We start from the raw sequence: 19,570 nt of genomic DNA, 5'->3' as shown, positions 1-19,570 counted from the left end.
GAAGGAGGAGCCAGCTGGAGAGGGAGTTGATGTCTGCTACCCTTTGCCCTGGTTAGACTGTGTTTGGAATATTCTGTTCAATCCTGGACACCACATTTTCGGTGGGACGTTGCGAGTATGGAGCGAGTCTGGGGGAGGTCAACCAGGCTGGGGATCAGCTCTTGCAAGGACTTGGCACCTGGGAGGTTTAGGGTGAAGGAAAAGCTGAGGGGAGAGGAGAGCTGAAGACTGGAGAGGGATCAGCTTTGTTCTCTTGGATCCAGGGGGCAGATCCAGGATGGGGGAAGGGAGGGGGATGTTGCAGAGAGCCTAATTCAGGCTTGATGTTGGGAAGAACTCCCAAACTTGAGAACTGCCCCAAAGCCGGGCTGGCTGCCTTCCCTCGGTGGCAGGCTTTAGCGGGGAGAAGACATGACGCGGGTGCTCTGCTCAGGGCTGGCTGGGCAGCCTCCCGGATCCCTGGGTTCACTCTTTCACTCTCTCAGGGTAATGTTCCCTTCCGCCACCGCCACCCCCCACCCCACAGGCTGAGTGGGACCTGGGATGGGGCTCTCGAGGTCACAGCTGAGATTCATGATTTGTCATCACTAAATGTGGCTCCAATCTGAGAGTTCAAGTATCCTTGTTGTCCCCATAGCTGACAATTTCTAAGAAAACTGATTCTAGAAATAAGAGGACCAGAGCTCTACCCCCTGTGGCTTCAAATAAAAGGCTTGTTGTGAAATCTGGGGCCATTACTGACTGGCGGATATAAGGAGAAATCAGTTCCAGATGCCCCAAGTGCTGGGTCTTTGTGCCCTGGGAGGCTGACTCAGGCTGGAGGGGGAGCCCCAAGAAGACTGGTGAGCCCTCCATGCCTCTCCTCTCCTCAGCTTTCGGGGATGCTGGGAAAAACGTATCTCAGCCCATGTGTTTCAAGGATCACTTCTTTTTCTGCTTCAAGTCAAGTTAGGTTGAGTTTCTTGAGGGCAGGGACGGTCTTTTGTCTCTTTTTTGATCCCTGGAGCTTAGCACAGTGCCTGGCCCTAACTTTGTGTTTAATAAATGTTTATTGACTGACTGAATTCAGGCTTTAGGGCCCCATAGAAACCCAAGAGGGTCACTGAATAACGGTGTCCAATAATCAATGAAGATGGACTCTTGCTTCACCTACACAGGGCGTGTCCGGGCCCCGGGGTCACTGGTGGACTTCTCTACACGGTCAGAGGGAGGCTGGAAATTTGCCAAACAAATGGACAGGATGGAACCAATGGACTAGGGCAAGGATCCAGAATGGGCTTTAGGGAAGAATTGGGGGTCCCCTCATCCAGTCCCCAACATGGATGGGTCACATGGCTGCCCCAACCCCCCAGCCCCTTCCCTGCCTCCTCATCTCCCTAGTCTGCTCCCCTTCCTCCAGCACCGGTGAAGGAAGGCGCACGTAGACCTGCTCCCCCCTTCCCCTCCCACCACAGCAGGTTTGAAAGCATGCCACAAGCCCCCCAGGGCTGGGCTGGCACATGCCACGAGGGCTCACCCTGAGACCAACACTAAGGAGATGGTCCCAAAGGGGCCTGCCACTCTGGAGGGCTGCCAGCCCCACCCCTACCCCCCGATGTCAGGCATTCTCTACACATTTGCTAGTCCCTCATCAACCTCTGGCCTGCTCAGACACATGCCAGGCTGTTGGGAGCAGGATGACAGTGAAAGATGAGGCCAGGAACCTGGGAGGCTCAGACTCCAACCTAAGGCTCCTGCCTCTCAGGCTAGTGCCCAGACAACCACAGGCACCCTCTCTGTCCTCCCCAGGACCCAGGGAACAGGATGCCCGGCACTGCCTGTGGGCAGAAGACCCATTCTGGGGGCAACTGGAAGAGACCTTTGAAATGATGAGGGCAGTCCCCTCATTGTACAAATAAAGAAACCAAGGCCCAGACACTTGCCCGCAATTGCTTTGGTGATAAATGGCAAAGGGCCTGATTGCATCTTGGGTCCTCTGACCTCATTTGAGGATGCTCCCCACCCCAGGAGTCCTTCTTCAGGGCAGAAGGGCACCAGGACTTCCACCCTACTTCCCATCCCAGGGGAGGCTTCTAGCTCTGACTCAGCCCTTTAACAATGAAGGCCAGGTCCCTGTCCCTCCTTGGAGTTGTATGAACCCCTATGAGCCCCAGCCTCCCCTGAGGAAGAGAAGCCTCTGTCTTGTGGAGCACAGAGTGGGTCTCAGGAGATATGGGGAGGGGTCTGGTGGGAGAACAGTGGATCTTCTCAGGCCTTCCTAGACCCCTCCTAGGCCCTTCCCATGGCACTGGATACCTCCCCACACACCAGATTAAAGTCTTCTGTAGCCAGATGTTCCCAGGACTATGAGCCTTAACCCCTGGGAGGCCAGGTTAAGACGTCTGTGGCCCCCAGGGTGGCTCCCCATCCAAGGCAGGTCTTTTTGAGTCCAGAGCACAGGCCCTGATCAGACCCTCTGCCTCCCACTCCTTGGACATCATGCCCGAGGGATAGGGGACATACCTTCAAGGCTTTCAGAACAGAGACAAAAGTTGGCCGGCCCTAAGAATAACCCTCATTTCCAGAGCTCTCCAGAGAACAGTCCGGCTTCATGCTGTTCCCTTCCCCACCCCATATCTACCCCCCTCAGAAGGAGGCTCCCTGAGGGCAAAGCTGTCACCAGATGGGGACTCTATAAGGGTGGGGTTGTGTCACCTATTCAGCTGGGGGGCTCCCCCAGGGAACTCTGGGGTGAGAGATGTTTGCCCAACAATCACACATCCCCACTCACTGCATTTGATGTCACACATCTGGGCAGGAACTGAGTAATGCACATCTGTCCTCCAACCCTGTAGAGACCCAACAAAGGTGGTTACTCTTCTGTTCAGGAGTACAAGAGTGGCCAGTGAGGAAGGGATTACAGGAACGCTGAGACCCCAAAGGGAAGGGACTTTCCCAGCTTCACACTTGAGTAAGTGTGGCTAGAGATCAGAAGCTGAGTCTTTCCTGACTTCAGAGACAGTGGTTTTTCTACTCAGCCCCCCCAAACATCCCTGACTAGGAGAAGCTGCCTCCAGGGTAGAGCTCCCACCACTCCCATGTCAGGGCTGCTCTCTGGGTTACATTTTGCTTCCAGCCCTTCCCCTTGGGGCAGAACAAAGTGAACCTCACTTCTCTAAGAGGATCCTTCAGTTACCTGAAGACAGAAATCACTGCCTCCCTGCAGCCTGCTTTATTCAAGGTTAAATAGCCTTCCATCCTCCAAGAGATGCTCAAGGGGCATGTGATGAAATAATGGGATTTTGCAGATACTCAAGGACCCACCTGGAGATTAATCTAGACTGATTGAATCAAGTGAGAGGGATTGACTGCTGATTAGCCTACATGGGGTCTGACCAGAGCAAAATAAGTAGGACGGTGGACTGTCTGACTATAGGACCACGAGTCAGAGCTGGAAGGAAGCTGTCAAGTCCAACAGATGAGGAGTCTGGGGTCCAGGTGAGGTAAGTGATGTGCTCAGGGTCAGACAGGTCACAGGTGGCAGTTAGTATTTGAACTCGGGACCTCTAACTCTGGATCCAATGACTTTTCCACTGTGCTTCTTTTAATGTAGCCCCAGTTTGCCTTCGCTTCTGGGTCTGCTGCATCATACTGTTTGCCCAGGGGTCCCTGAAAACCCCCAGACCTTTTGCCCCAACACCACCATCCAGCCCCCTCTGCCCCAGTCTTGGTTTGCACAGATGACTTTTTGAACCAAGAAGGACTTTACATTGACCTCTTAGCACATGCTTGTTGACTGCGTTAAATACCATTTTATGAGATTCATCTAATTGTTCCATCAATTATCCCAAAGATCGGCATGAAAATTGTTTTGGACCCTGACTCTGGCATCCATTTCCTTTGTTTTCCTTCCCCTACCAGCCCCTGGAGACAAACCACATGAGATTTCACAAGGCAGGGCCCGTTTTGTGCCAAGGGAGGGCCCTGAGGTCAGAGCAGAGGACGGAGTGCTCCCTCTGAGCTTGGAGAGCCTGAGAGACAGCACAGGGAGCTGCAACCCTATGCTCATGGTGTCCAAAGGGCAAGAGAGATTCTAGAAACCCGGCTGGGTCAGAAATGGTCCCAAGGCCCTGGGTCCCTGCTGGATCCCCAGTAGGATGACATGGGCTAAGAAGAGGCCCCTCACCCAGGTATTTGGTGTCACTGTCTTCCACCTGCAGAGCAGCCCTTAGAGGCCTTGCTCTGCTTACCCTCTGACCTGTAGTCCCCAGGGACTAAGTCATGGTGACTCCCTGAGAGAGATTGCCATACCACCCCCATCCAGGAGCAAAGAGCTTAAAGCAGCCTAAAGAACTGGGGCTAGATGCCAAGGTAGACCGAGTCAGACTCAACTGGGTGGCTGGAGAAATGGCTGTCTGCCTTTAGCCATCTCCCTGCCCTTCACTTCCCAACCCCAGTCAGTTACAGAGCTTTGTGGAGCCAACCTCTGTGATGTCTTTTGGGCAAGTCATTTAACCTCTGTCTGCCTCAGTTTCTTAAACTGTAAAACAGAGCTAATAGCAGCACCTGCCTTACTGGGCTGTTGTGAGGCTCAAATGAGATAATAATTAGAAAGTGTTTAGCATAGTACTGGGCCCATAGTGGGCATCTAATGAATGGATATTTCCCATGGCCACCAGACCCTTGTTACCAGCTCTGACCTTTCATAATTACTTCCTATCAAGTCTTCTCCCTTCCCCCCAATCCCTCTTTCCTTTCTGCATCTGTCCTTCAAGCCTTGCCAGAAAAATGTGGTCAAATGGCTCCTCTGCTCAAAGATCTCCAGGGGCTTCCTATTAACTAGTGAGCCAAGATCAAAGTCTTCTACTCACCGGATCAGCTGTCACTCTATCCAGCTGCCCTCCCACATTCTCCCCCTCTCACTCTCTCTCGAGTCTAGCCACACTAGACAATTCTGTCCCCAGACACTCCCTCAATTGTTCTGCCTCCATGTCTTTGCTCATGTCATTGCCTATGCCTGGAATGCCTTCCCACCCCTTTTACCTACTGAATTCCTACCCTCTTTAAAGGTCACCTCCTCTAAGAAGCCCTTTTGCACAGGCTGTGGTATCCCATTCCACTATGACCTTGGCTAGGACTTTATCATATAGTGACCTCCACAGACCAGGCTCCCACAAAGAGATTGGCTGGAGGAACAGGGTTCACATGCTGTCTCTGTCACTTACCCCTGTGTGACCCTGAGCAAATCACTGAACCTTCCTGGTTTCCCCCTCAATAGAATGAGAGGGTTAGGGGCAGCTAGGTAGCACAGTGGATAGAGTACCAGCCCTGGATTCAGGAGGACCTGAGTTCAAATCTGGTCTCAGACACTTGACACTTACTAGCTGTGTGACCCTGGGCAAGTCACTTAACCCCAAATTGCCTCACTAAAAAACAAAACAAACAAAAAAAAAACCGAGAAGGTTGGCTAGAGGGTCTCTTGAGGTCCCTGGAAGAGAAGGTGAGGTGGGGGTGGGGCCTCAGGAGACCCCCCCCCCCAGCATTAGATGTGCTATGTTTGGCCTTGGAGGGCAGAGTGTGATCAAAGAGGGGACATATGCCAGATGTGATCCAGGTGCCAGGAAAAGCCTCCTACAAGACACTGGACTGTAGCTTGTCATCTCTTCTGGAGATGAGAGGAGAGACTGCCCAACCCTGGGTGTCCCAGGCCCTCCCTCTCCCTCCCCCCTTGGCCAGCTGGCATTCCTGGGGGGAGGCCTCAGTCCTTGATGCTCCCCATCTTTGGGAGGCAGCTCAGACCTCAGATCACATCTAGCTTGCTCAGTTTTTTGTTGTTTTTTTTTAGTGAGGCAATTGGGGTTAAGTGACTTGCCCAGGGTCACACAGCTAGTAAGTGTCAAGTGTCTGAGGCTGGATTTGAACTCATGTCCTCCTGAATCCAGGGCCAGGGCCAGTGCTCTATCCACTGTGCCACCTAGCTGCCCCTAGTTTGCTCAGTTTTAGACAACACCTGGTCGCATATGCATGACATAGCCATGTTCATGGCTTATTCTCCAGCAAGAGATTGAGCACCACGAGGTGCTAACTTTGAATCTCTCTCAGTCCCCAGCACTGGGCTCTGCATACAGGAGGCGATTAAACAATGTTAGGAATGAATGAAAAAATGGCCTTCACCACCTAGAGTCTCCCTTGATTCCAGTTGTATCTGCCAGAGATTGAGGCAGGCCCTCCCACCAAACAGCATTCTGTGGAGCCCATATCTGTGTGCAGGGCCTTCCCTCAACTCTAGGAGGAAATGGGGACCCACCTGGATGCAGATGTCTGGGGAGCAGACTTCCGCCTCTGGGATGTCAACGTGGGCTATAGCGTCTGTATCTCCCTGGAGCAGAGAAAAGCAGTCACATCAGGCAGGCCAGCTGACCCACCACCTCCATGGAGGTCCCAGGGAAACCGCAGCCTCTTCTATCCTCCATCAATCCCCAACCTGTCAGCTCCCAGCTGCCTCATGCATAAGCCTCTTCCATGCTCCACAGGGCCTTGATTTAACAGGAGCCAGCTTGTGCCACAATCTCACACACATACATGAGCGTGTGGTACACCCATCTACCCACACATGTATGAGCGAGCATTCCTCTTCAGGTGCAGCCACACAAGAAAGCCTTTCTCACCACAGATGCCTCCCCTGATTGCTTTAGGACAGGGACTCAGGAATGGTTTGGAGTTAGGCCCTAGGTGACAACAAAGGCCCCAGAACCACGGGCCTGTCTAACTTCTCCAAACTCTTGCACATAAGTCATCTGGCCTGTCCCTGACATTACTGAACCCCTGGCTCAGAGCAATCAGGGAGGGCTTCCTGGAGTAAGAGGGCTTCGGGGATTCTGGAGTCTAGAAGAAGTTAGTATCCTGGGTATGTGTATGTTTGAAGGTGTCACTGTGTGTCCAGGGCCCTATCCTTGGGTCTGATTGGGAGGAGAGGGGCAGGGGTCCCTGCCTTCCAGCTCACCTGTGATCCCACAGAGATGGTCTCAAGCACATGGCAATGGAAAGGCTCTGTCCGGTTGCAGAGCTGCACCTGGAAGCGGGCTGGGCTCCTGGAGATGAAGGAGGCTCGGAACTTGTCTGGTAACTGATGAATCTTCATCTTCCAGCCTAATGATAACCAGGGTGGTCCCCACATAAGGGTCATGTAGCATGAGGCACAGGTGGGGGCTCCTTGTCACCTTAGAGGGGCAGCCTCCTCTGCCCACTCCTGGCCTGGGGCCTTGGACTCTTCCTTCCAGGCCCAACACATGCAAGGGGCCTGAGATGGGCTAAAGTCTTTTAAGGAAAATCACACCTTCTCTTTCCAAAATGGGAGCAGGGCCCAGCCCTGATGCTGGTGATGCCATCCTGATCCCTCTTTGCTTGCTAGATGCCTCCTTCTCCTTTAAATCCAATCCCAAGACCACTTCCTCCAGGAAGCCTTCCCAGCCCCATCTTGTTGGCAGGCACCACCCCTTTAGTGGTCTACCACTCTGCCCCTCTCTGACATATTGATAACATAATGTTGCATCTTACAGTTACTGCTGTTTGTGTTTCATGAGCCAACAAACATTAAGGAAGCACTTAATGTGCGGAGCTGTGGCTATAAAATCAAAGACCAGCTAGTCCCCTGCTCTTCCACTCTACTGAGGGGATCCCACGTGTGCACAAAATACTGATAAAAACAAGGCAATGGTTGGGGGAGGTGTCAGCAGGTTACAAGACTGTGAGCACCAGGAAGGCAAGGGAACTTTGTATCTCCTCCTCGTGCCTTGCCCTCTTGCTTAACAAATGTTCATTGAATGAATGAATGAATGCCTAGTCCCCAAACTTCAAAAATAATACACTATATATATATATATGTATACGTATAGAGATATATAGATATAACCTATACCAGATTACCGGCTGTTTAGGGGAGGGGGGAGGGAGGGGAGGGAGGGAGAAAAATCTGAAATTGAAAAGCATGTATAAACAAAAGTTGAGAACTATCTTTACATGTAATGGAAAAAATAAAATATCTCATTAAAATAAAAAAAAATAATACACGGATCCATTTGCCAGTGTGGAAAAAGAAATCAGAGGACACAAAATGAGAAGGGGGGGTTCTCACTGGGGCGAGGAGCCCTTCTCCAGCTGGTCCATCCACCCATCCCTCCACCTCCCTCCACCCTCAGGAAGATGAAGGGGTCATTGGCTAGACTGTGGACCCATTGCGGGGCAATTACCTGGGAAGTTTCCATCAGCAAAGGGACATCTCACCCAAGAGCCTTGCAGGGTTATGAACTGGGGGGAGAGAGAGAGGGGGAGGGAGGGAGAGCTAGAGCAGGCCCTGTGAGGGAAGCCAAAGGCTGCCCCACAAAGCCCCCTGGCAAAACAACAGAGCAAACAGAACCGAATCCTCCACCAACAAAGGGGGGCAGGGCTTCCATGGTCTTCTGGCTCAGCCTCTTCATTGTACAAAGGAGGAAACTGAGGTTCCAAGAGAGAGCAGGACTGTCTAGGAGCTGGAGAGTGTGGTGAATGCCCCGCTGGAGCCAGGAGACTGAGTGAGCCACACACTGTTGGTGTGACCCTGGCTAAAGTATCCCCTAGACTCTCAAGGGCAGATTTCAAAGGGGCTAAGCATCAATGGGATTCCACAGCCCTAAAATTCTAAAGGGAATGTGAGCTAAAGAGGGATGGGAAACTCCCAAGAATGAAACAGAAGCGACACAAAGCAACAAGGGTAAACAGAAAACCACATAGTTGCAATGGGGACTCACGGACCACCTTCCAATTTTAAAACATTTGTATAGAAGATGGAAACAAGACTGGCGAATGGTGGAGAAATACAAGAGCATGGTATGATTCTGGAATCAGTCAAGAAGTATGATGCACCCTCTGTATGCCAGGCACTGTGATAGGCGCTGGGGTTACAGAGAAGGCCATAATCCCTATTCAGAAGGAGCTCTCATCGCTACAAAGACATAAATGTAGATACAAAATACACACAAGGTGGTTTGAACATGCAGCTAAGTACAAAGTAGCCATTGGCGGGGTGGCTCAGGCAAGACTTAAGGAAGAAAGTGGAAGCAAGGTGGGATGGCATTCTATGAGGTGAAAGAGAACAGGGATGGCATTTCAGACATGGGGGACTGTCAGTGCAAAGGCATGAAGGTAGGAGTTGGCAGGTGAAGAACAGAGAGGGAAGGCCAGTTTGGCTGGATCACAGAGTGAAAGAGGCAACAGTAACATCCAATGAAGCTGGAGGAAGACTGTGCTTTACAAATGAGATGAGAAGAGTTTACACTTTATCCTACGGGCAAGAGGGAGCTACCAAAGTTTGTAGAGAAGAGAATCCACATGGTCAGAGCTACAGAAGAAAAATCACTTTGGCAGCAGCGGGAAGGATGGATTTGAGTAGGGAGAAAACCAATGATATGGGTCAGAGGTAAAAGGGATTGGTGGCTGTGCCAGGGCAGGAGTTGGAGATCAGAGATAGCCTGGGGGCAAGATTAGGCCATAAGGAAGAGGAAGGAACAGAAGGTAAAGCCACAGGCATGAATCTGGGTGCCTGACACAGTGTGGTTAGAGCTTCAACAGATACAGGCAAACTGGGAAGAGGGAGGGCTCGGGTCAAAAGATGAGTTCTGTTTTGGAGGCGCTGAGTCTCAGATGCCTGCAGGGCATCCAGGCCTAGGTGTCTGGTAGGTAATTGGTGACCTGAATCTCAAAGGGCAGGGGAGAGGCTGGAGCTGGCTCTACAGATGTGGGCATGGCCTGCTGGCTGGGCCTTGAACAAAGCCCTCTCTCGGCTTCAGGCATTTTCTCTGGCAGTGCCAAGCTTGGCACACTCTCCCTCTCCATTTTTTCTCTCCCTCCCTAGTCTCTCGCCTCATCTCCCCCTTCTGACTTCCTTGGCTTCCTTCAAGTCCCAACTCAAACCTGTCCTTCTCCAGGAAACCTTTCCCAACACCTTTCAATTCTAGGGTCTTTCTTCTCTTCCTTATTTCCTATTTATCCTATAGATAGCTTGCTCACATTTGTTTGTTTCTTGTCTTCCCCATTAGATTGTAAGCTCCTTGAGGGCAGCCACCGTCTTTTGTCTCTTTTTGTATTCCCCTGTGCATTTAGCACAGTGCTTGGTGCATGATGGGTGCTCGATAACTATTGAGTGATTGGTTGATTGATTGATTGATTGATTGGAGAAGAAATGTGTGGAGAGGAAGCAGTGACCACAAAGAGCCAGCCTGGCTTCATCAATTCCTTTTGGTAACAGTCATCAGACTGGGAGGTCACTGAGATGCTGCAGAGAGAGTTTATTTAGGCTTTGGCAAATCATTTGACATCTCTTATGATTTTATCAATATGATGGAGGGCAAGATGATGATGCAGTTGCATGGATTCAGAAATGGCTGAATAATCAGACCCAATGAGTAGCTGTTCAATGTGGTTCGAGATCTTTGGGGAAGGAGGTGTCCAGTGGAGTGCCCCAGACACCTGGGCTCTGCTTTGTGCTTTCTGATATTTCTGCGGCCTTATCAATTTAGCAAGTTATAATCTAGGACATTTACTAGCTGTGTGACCCTGAGCAAGTCACTTAACCCTGTTTGCCTCAGTTCCTCATCTGTAAAATGAGCTGGAGAAGGAAATGGCAAACCACTCCAATGTCTTTGCCAAGAAAACCCCAAATGGGGTCACGGAGAGTCAGACACAACTGAAAAAAATGACTGAACAATAACATAACCTATGAGTTCTGAGAAGGTCCGTCCACTTCCACACAGGGGTATACAGAAAAGGGGTTCCCAGACTAAGGGTGGGAGGGAGTGGGGTGCTTTCAGAATCTACTCTTCACTCAAGCTTCAGTCTGAAACATTCATAGCTCCTCTGTTGTGGTAACTTGCCCGGGCCAAGATGCCAAGGCCAAATCAAAACCTGATCACAAGGGCAAGGTGTCCTAGCCTCTAGGTAGACAGACTATGTCGCTGGAGGCCTTGTCCATTGAGGAGAGCAGGCCCTGGGCAGGCTGCCTCCAAAGGGCTGGCATGGTTCTCTCAGTGTCAGTGTCTTTGATGACTTTAGCTAGGCACATGGGGCCTGTTACCTCTGTCTGAAAAGGGATTCTTCAGAACCAACAATTCTCCCAGAACCCTCTTGAGCCATTAATCCAACTTATATTGGAACAAGAATCTTCTTGAGGACCCCCCCTGACAAAAGGCCATCCAGCCTCTGCTTAAAGATGTCCTGGGGCACTGGGGGAAACTCCCCACCTCCCAGGCCAGGCTCTAATTGTCGGGAAATGTCCATACTTCAGTCTAGGTAACTTCCAGCTACCAGGGGTCCTGGTTCTGGCCTCTGAGGCCAAGCAGAAGTCAAATCCCTTATCTACAGAACTGCCCTTGGAGAAAACTCTCCAAGATGGCATTCATTCAACCAAACCAGAGAAGATTTGATAAGGATTCCAGAGAAGCAATGACCTCACTAGTTGATCTTCTCTGTAATCTTTCAGGGTAACCAATATTTCCCCAAAACTGTGGTGCCTGGAACCAGGACTTGTGCATCTGTGGCCCTCTCTATGTGGCTGACAAGGCCAGAGGACGGCAGTCACCATGCCTATTTGAATGCAGTCCAAGACGGTGTCTTGCCAGGCCCTGCTGCAGTACTATGTCATTTGCCCTGCCAAACTTGCCAGCGAACTGCTGGCTAACCAGCATCTCCAGATGTATTTCTGAGGCCAATTGTTAAAATCCAATGCAAAGATGTTACACTCATTCCAATTAAATTTCATCTCAAAAGGCAGCGCTGTGTAGTGGATAGAGAGCCAGTCTCAAAGTCAGAAAGACCTGGGTTCAGGTCCTGCCTCAGACTCATACTGACTGGGTGACTTTGGGTAAGTCACTTAACCTTTAAGGACCCCAGGCACTTCCATATTACTCTGTATTGTTAGAGAGTTTCCTTCCTGAGTGTCCTGGGTGGAATTACAAGTTGGTCTTAAAAACAAAACAAAATTCATTCCACTCCATTCACCCCCTTGGTGTGGCTTTTGAAATGTTTCTTGGATCTGGCCTCTGTTGTCCAATGTGTCCTCCCAGATCATTTGTTGTTCAGTCATTTCACTCATGTCTGACTCTTCATGGCCCCATTTATGGTTTCCTTGGCAAAGAGACTGGGGTGCTTTGCCATTTCCTTCTGCACTGTTTTTCTCAGAAAGGATTGATCTAGGTCCCCTCACAGAGAAGCCCAAAGATTTTCCTCCCTCTAATTAATGATATGATGTTCAGCTATTTACTAAAATCTGACTAGGAGGCAGTGTGGTACAGTGACTTTGGCTCTAATCTTGGACACAAAGACCTGAATTCAAACCCTGGTTCTTCCACTGCCTGGATTTGGGATCCTGGATAAGCCATGGGTAATTCCTCCTCACCACCGTCACAATCATATTTGTCAGTAATAAGAGGCTGAGATCTCTGGGTCACCTTGATCATGTGCCTGTGCTCCTGGAGTTGAGCAGAGCTTCAGACTTCCCCAGTTCTGTCCCAAGTCCCAGCTAGACCCTCTGTCCCACAGCCTGTCTTCTCTGTCCTCTGCCCTTCCTAAGGTGTGACCCTTATTGGGGGTCACAGTCACATGAGCAATTACACCCCCTTACTCTTCCCCCCATTTACCCACAGGCTGCTTCAAGGGACTCACCACTGACTCACCTTCATGCAAAGCCATGGCTGTGGGTCCACTTGCAAGTAGTGAACCTGCAAAGAAGAGGCATTTGATAAGTATCAGGGAGCTAGCATTTCTTGTTTTATTATTTTTTTAATTAACAAGTATTTCTTTTCTCTCCCTCCTATCTCCCCCCCTCCTTGAAAAAGAAAAAAGAAAATCAAAATCTTTGGAACATCTATGCAAAGTCAAGTGAGACAACCCTCACCCCTGCTTTGTCCCCCAAAATGACTCATCCTGCATCTTGGGTTCATTGCTTCTTGCTCAGGAACTAGGGACAGGAAATTGGCAGGTGTGAGGGAAGCCCTAACGCTGGCAAAATGACTGGGACAGGAGCAAGCAAGGCCATTGAGGTCCAGAGCTCAGGCCGATTGACCTGGGCCCTGGCCTGGGCTCTGGGTTGGGCTCTGGGCCGGCCCTGGGCACCGGGATGAGGAGCTCCTGAGACCCTAGGCAGTTCCCTTGCTGGCTGGAAGTCTTTATTATTATTTCTGGCCTGCTTTGACCTACTTCTGCCTGAGGCATTGGAACAAGATCTTAGTAAAAGGACTCTTTGTTTGAGCCTTGGGGCTCTGGCCAGATGGGGAATGGCCACCTCACCAGATTGCATGCTTCCCCATTGGTCCTCTGGAGTTGTGGTTGGTCAGGCCATTGGCCAGAAAAACTGACCCTTCCAGCCTTCCTCACCTCCTCTAGGAAGCCTGCCAGGTTTGCTCTGCTCCCTGGGGCATGTACACCTCTCCCCTTTCTCCAGGTCTGGGTCACACTCACGTCTCTCCTTCTCTGACTTTTCCTCAGAGCAAAATCTCCTCTCTTCCCACTAGCTTTTTGTGTTTCTCACACCTAAAGTTACCCCAGATGGATTTCTGTGTTCATGGCTTGGAACAATGCCTGGAAGCAGCAGGCACTTTATAATCGCTTATTGACATGGCTGCATACATGTACATAGATACACACATGCACTGAGTGTACAGCATAGATAAACATACATGTGTGCCCCTCCCCCAGCTAAACTATAAGCTTCTTGAAAGCCGAGATTGTGCCCTGGGGCCTTTTGATGTCCAGCCCCTGGTGTTCCATTTGCAATGGAATAAATAGGTGCCTGGTAAATGTTGGACATGACTTTTATGTACACAATATCTGTGTACATGTAGATATGTGTGTATGTGCACACACAATGTAGATATACATGCACACAGCTGTGTGCACACATGCATGTATACACACGTGCACATGCACATGTTTATACAGTCAGCACAATGTGTGCATGCACACACACATATATACATGCACACATGTATATGTTTATATCTTGCTATCTACCTCTCTCTCTACCTGCCTACTTGTCTATCTACTTATCTATAAACCTGTCTATCTACTTGTCTATCCATCCATCCATCCATCATCTGTCTACTTATCTATTAACTTTTCTATCTACTTAACTACTCCCTGTCTCTGTGTCTGTGTGTGTCTCTCTCTGTGTCTCTGTCTCTGTCACTCAGTCCCAGGTCAGCAGCACCCTGACCCCCATGGGAGTGGGGCACAGGAGGCCAGGCAGCTGGCTCTAGGCCTTCCATGGTGTCTGGAGGGCCTGGGGCAGGGCCTGGGGCCACGGGCTTCACACACTTACATTGCCTGGTATTGTTCGGCCTGTTCGGTTCAGCTCCCAGCACAGGTTGCTCATCTTTGACATCCCACACAGGTGGACTTCACCCTGGACAGGGCAGGGGGGCTCCCAGCTCAGGGACTGAGTGAAGGGGTTGTAGAAGATGTAATCCCACAGGATTCTGGTGTCTACACATGCAGAGACAGACACACAGAGGGGTCAGAAAGAGAGCAGCTCCTCCCCTCCCCTTCCAAGCCCTGCTCAGGATCTCCCTCCCCTGGGGAGCCTTTGACACCATAGCCAATGCCCAGTCTCATCCCACCCCATCCCATCCCACTGTGCAGACAGGGGGTGGAACGCATGAAGCCACAACCCCAGGGGTCCCTCTCCAGGTGGCCTGAGCCCCCCAGCCCAGTCCACGACCACAGAGATCCTTCTTGGCACTTCATGGAGCCTGGCCCCTGGTTCATGCTGAGCCCAGGGACCCAGAAAGCCCAGGGCTGGGGGAGGAGAGAGAGGGAAAGCAGCAGCCCCCCACCCAGGGCAGCAGAAGGAGAGAAGAGGCCACTCTGCTGCTTACTTGCCATTTTCAAAGGGGCAGATCTGGATTCTCACTGCATCAGGGACAGCAGCCCAGCCCTACCAGGGAAAACATCATTGGCTCAGCTTGAAGGCACCTTCCACTATGTTCCCTTCCAGTCCAGTTTGATAGAACAAGGGCGGGGGGCACAGGGAAGGGCAGGATGGAGGGGAACCTGGATTTGGAATGGGGCCACCTGAGAGCAAGCTTTGGCTGTGTGTCCATGGGCAAGTTACTGCCCTCTCTGGGCCTCAGGTTCTTGTGTAAAACAGTGCTAACGCTTGCATGACATAGTTGGGAGGGTCAGGTGAGATGCCGCCCTTTGTAATATGGAAACTGATGCCCCTGATTTAGTGAACCCTGAGCAACCAAAAATCCTCAGGGCAGGTCTGAACCCTTTGGAGCGCCCCCAGGACAGAACCAGAGGAAATCTGCCTGAGCCCCTTAGACTGGAGGGACTTGGCTGAGACGCCAGAGAGGGTTCCTAGGACCCTGAGGACGGTGAAACCTTGGGACAGGCTGTCCAGTGAGGGGCAGTGAGAGTTTCCCACCTGGGGGCAGTGGCCATCTATCTAGTCCAGCCCTGGGGGGGATCCTGACCAAGGAGGGATCACTCCAAAGGCTTCACACATTGCCCCAGGCTCTGGGAGGCTCCTCTGGCCACAGTCTGTAGTGGGCTCAGTCCCAGGAGGCCCGAGGCAGTATTCACTCTTCTCACACGTGAAGCTGACACCCTCCCCCCAGGGGAGGAGTCAATGAAGGCAGAAGATATGTTCAGGGTGGGTCAAACATTTAAAGAACATGAGATCTAGTCCCTTTGTTTTGTTAATGAAGAAACTGCCCAGGACTGAGCAGGGAGCCCATTCTGGGGTCCAGGCTGGGGGGAGGCAGCAAGGTCCTTGGGCCTGGGGAGGGAGGGAGGGATGGAGGGAGCACTGACCTCAACACACAGACAAGGCAGCAGCTGTGAATACTTCAGGGCCACCGACTTCCCAGGCTGCTCTTCATTCACCTGTGTCCAGGGGCTCAGGCTGAAACCCACTCATTCCACAACACTGTGCTCAGGGCCTGAGGTGGAGGTGCTGAGCAGCTCTTGTGGGGGTGCCCAGCACCCTCTTTATGTGTTGAGCCTACTGCATGCATGGGAACTATCTCCCATAAGTCTGTGCTGGGCACCTCTCATGAGTCTTCTCAGTGCCCCTTTCAGGGGCTTGCCTTTGCTCCCCCACCTCCAGGCCAACCAAGGAGAGCTAAGATCCCTCCTCTGCCCCAGGGTCATCAGTGCCTGAGCTAAGAGCCACCCTCTGCACTGGGGTCCCTGTTGCCCAAGCTGAGAAGCTCTTTCTTCCTCTTCCCTAGAGCCCCCACTGCCTGAGATGAGAGCCCCACACTGTGCTGAGGTTCCACTGCCTGAGATGAGAGCCCCACACTGTGCTGGGGTCCCGCTGCCTGAGATGAGAGCCCCGCTCTGTGCTGGGGTCCCACTGCCTGACATGAGAGCCCCCTCTGCCTTGCAGTCCCAAGTGTGCTCTGGACTCACCAGCACTGGTGGGCTGTAGTCTTCACAGGCAAACCATTTGAGACACAGCCGCACATAGTAGGCCTGATCCCTGGGGCTGTCTGCAAAGTGCACCTCAATGGCCTTCTGGGCATGGTTAACATTGTATTTGAGCCTCCCAGCTGTGAGGACGGAAGGTAAGGATGGAGAGCTGTTCTCTCCAAAGAGGGGGCACCTGCTATGCTCCCACCTTGCCACAAAGTGAGCCCCCTCCCAGGACCCTGAAAAGGATCTTCCTTCCCCCACAGGGCCTCCCTAGAGATTGTGCTGGGTAGACATGGCAATACTGTACAAAGGTGGGTAAAGGGAGGACAGGGTTGGGGCCCTAGCCTCCCATATCACTCACCAAAGCACGCCGAGATGTTTCTTCCCACGTGAGCATCTGTACAATCTGCAAAATACCCATGGGGGTTCTCAGTCCGACCAAGGACCTGAGCACCACCCACCTTCACGAACAGAATTCCATCAGACCCATATGCTGGCACCTCAGTCCTGGTCATGGCCTGACTCCTGACCTCTGGTCCTGGACCCAGACTGACCCCTAACCCTGACCCAGACTGACTCGTGACTGAGACCAGACCAAGGCAGCAGCTCCGTGGGGCTGATGGATCCTCTCAGACCACCCACCCCAATGTCTGCAGGTATTCCTTTCCTCTTTGGGACAGCTCCAATTGGTGGAAGTGTCCCTTTTACCAAGGTGAAACTTGCCTCAGCGTGTGTCGTCTCTGTCCATTGCTGCTGCCCACTGGGGCCAAGGAAAGGCAGCCACCACATGCTTGAGGATGGCTCCTCTGGTCCTCCCTGCTTCCTTCTCTGAATCCTCATACAGCATTGTCTCTAGGCCTTCCCCATCCTGACTCCCCTCCTCTAGAAGCTCCTCAGCCTAGAACGTTCCTCACTGGTGCCCGGAACAGAGCAATTACTGATTGTTTGGAAGCTGGTGAGGAGGCTGGAAGTCTGGGGGCGGGGGGTGGTGTCGGCGGGAGGGGGGGGGCAATGCTTGAAGATTTTATCAGGAACCAGACTCCCCCCTTCCCCCTCCTGATATCTGCCTTGCTCTGATTTCTCTTCTGGCTAAGGAAAGCGGATAACCTTCTCTGTAAGGGAAGGGTTCTTGACCTTTTTTGTGGGACCTGGACACCATGGGCAAGCTGGTGAAGCCTGCTGAGCCCCTCTCACAGTTGTGGGGTTTTGTGCAGAGGATTATAACAAAACCCAGTTACATTCAACTACAGCTACCAAATTATTTTTTTAAAAAGCCCCCAGATTAAGAACTCATCCTCTATAGCCAATGGTGTCCCCAGGGACAATTCCCAGACCTGGGAGGGGCCTCCCAAAGGCATTCTTGAAGAGAGGGAGATGTCAAGTGAATGTCTATTTAATCAAAGCACACTTTCCCACTGAGTCTCATCATCCCATTGAAGATTTTCCCTTGGATAAGCATTTGGTCCTTTGACAGGATCAATACCACACTTGAACAAAGGGCCAACTTTTCAAATCTCATTGCATATTATTCACTTTCACAAACCAGTCCTGCCAACCCACCCTTCTTACTGTGCCTCATACAAGAAGATATCCCATCTCCATGTCTTTGCTCTGGCTGAACCTCATGCCTGGCATGCTGTCCCTCCTTATCTCTGCCTCTAAGAAGTCCTCGTTTCCTTTAGGACTCAGATCAAGGACAACCTTTTGCATATGTTTCTGCTCTTCCCAAGTGCTACAGCCTCCTCCCAATACCTTGTATCCATTTTGTATTTCCTTTCATTTGTACACAGTCTCCCCCAAGAGAATGCAAGCTCATTGAGGGCAGGGGCTGCTTTCCTTTTCTTTCTGTATATCCCCAGAGGCTAGCCCAGTGCTCAGCACACAGTAAGCACTTAATAAGTGCTTGTTGATTAGTTGACAAAGCTTTTAAAGGAAAAATCATTCCATTTCTTTTTTTTTTTTTTACAGTTTTTTTTTAAGTGAGGCAATTGGGGTCAAGTGACTTGCCCAGGGTCACACAGCTAGTAAGTGTTATGTGTCTGAGGCCGGATTTGAACTCAGGTACTCCTGACTCCAGAGCCAGTGCTCTATCCACTGCGCCACCTAGCTGCCCCAAAATCATTCCATTTCATCAAAGGGGGGACAGTGGAGGGGCACAAAGCCCTGGCTCCCAGTGGGGTTTCTCTCCTGTTAAGAGCACCAGGCAGAGCCTTACCTTCCACATGGTATTCACGGCTGATCTGGACCCCACAGTAATAGGGGAAGGTCTTCAGGGTGACGTAGAGGTGCTGAGCAACGCTGACCTCAAAACAGTCGAAGTGTACCTGGAACTGGGGCCAGATGTGGACAATGTCAGCAGGGGCCTCCCTGCAAGGACTCAGCCCATATGGGAAGGGGAGAAGGGGCAGCCAGGGGAGCCAGACATGGCCTCGAGGTCAAGGGTCATGGCAGGGGAGGGAACCGCTCGCTCTGGGATCCCCCTGCCCTCAGCAAGCTCCCCAGCTTGCGTGGACTCGGATTTCCCAGCTTTCTTCTGAGCTCAGCCCAAGTGCTCCCACCTATGGGAAGCCTCCTGGGCCCACCTCAGTTTCTAGTCTCCTCCCCTGTGGACATTGCTTTGGAGCCGGCATCATGGATTGGGACCCGGATGGGACACAAGGTTATCCCATGTTTCTCCTTTTGGTGTTTCTCTGGATGGGTTGTTTCTTCCCAGTGGAAGGTAAATGCTTCAAGGGCTAGGACTATTGTAGTTTAATCTTTATATCAGCTGGCATGGTGCCTGGTACACAGCAGGCATTTAATAAATGCTTCTTGATGTGACTGGATTCCTAACTTTTGTTTCCTGAAAAGGGTCATGAGAAGACCCGGGGAGACCCAGAGCCTGGGATCTCAGGGCTCTTGTATAGAAGTTCCATCTCAAAGGGTGGGTGAGAAGAGGAAGGAAGGAAGGAAGGAAGGAAGGAAGGAAGGAAGGAAGGAAGGAAGGAGGAAGAATGGAGGAAAGGAGGAAGGAGGGAGGGAGGGAGGAAGGGAAGGAAGGAAGGAAGGAAGGGAGGGAGGGAGGAAGGAAGGAAGGAAGGAAGAAGGAAGAATGGAGGAAAGGAGGAAGGAAGGAGAGAGGGAGGGAGGGGAGAAGGCTTTCTGG

General features: G+C 51.5%; 1 protein-coding gene across 1 annotated transcript in view; it reads right to left on the bottom strand.

Annotated features, from left to right (window-relative positions):
- Positions 1-19,570, bottom strand: part of IL17REL (interleukin 17 receptor E like) — a 41,771-nt gene that overhangs the window by 1,124 nt on the left and 21,077 nt on the right. Inside the window, exons 5-15 of the mRNA XM_043965447.1 lie at positions 18,641-18,755; positions 16,787-16,831; positions 16,423-16,562; positions 15,823-15,894; positions 14,887-14,941; positions 14,327-14,490; positions 12,684-12,728; positions 8,229-8,286; positions 6,983-7,128; positions 6,287-6,358; positions 2,771-2,828 (exon numbers count right to left, since the gene is read on the bottom strand). Coding sequence (XP_043821382.1) covers positions 2,771-2,828; positions 6,287-6,358; positions 6,983-7,128; positions 8,229-8,286; positions 12,684-12,728; positions 14,327-14,490; positions 14,887-14,941; positions 15,823-15,894; positions 16,423-16,562; positions 16,787-16,831; positions 18,641-18,755 — 970 coding nt within the window. The remainder of the gene's footprint in view (positions 1-2,770; positions 2,829-6,286; positions 6,359-6,982; positions 7,129-8,228; positions 8,287-12,683; positions 12,729-14,326; positions 14,491-14,886; positions 14,942-15,822; positions 15,895-16,422; positions 16,563-16,786; positions 16,832-18,640; positions 18,756-19,570) is intronic.

The sequence above is a fragment of the Dromiciops gliroides genome, chromosome 5, assembly GCF_019393635.1.
Source record: "Dromiciops gliroides isolate mDroGli1 chromosome 5, mDroGli1.pri, whole genome shotgun sequence".
NCBI lineage: Eukaryota > Metazoa > Chordata > Mammalia > Microbiotheria > Microbiotheriidae > Dromiciops > Dromiciops gliroides.
The sequence above is the reverse complement of the archived record's forward strand: the minus strand, read 5'-3'. Positions and strand labels throughout refer to the sequence as shown.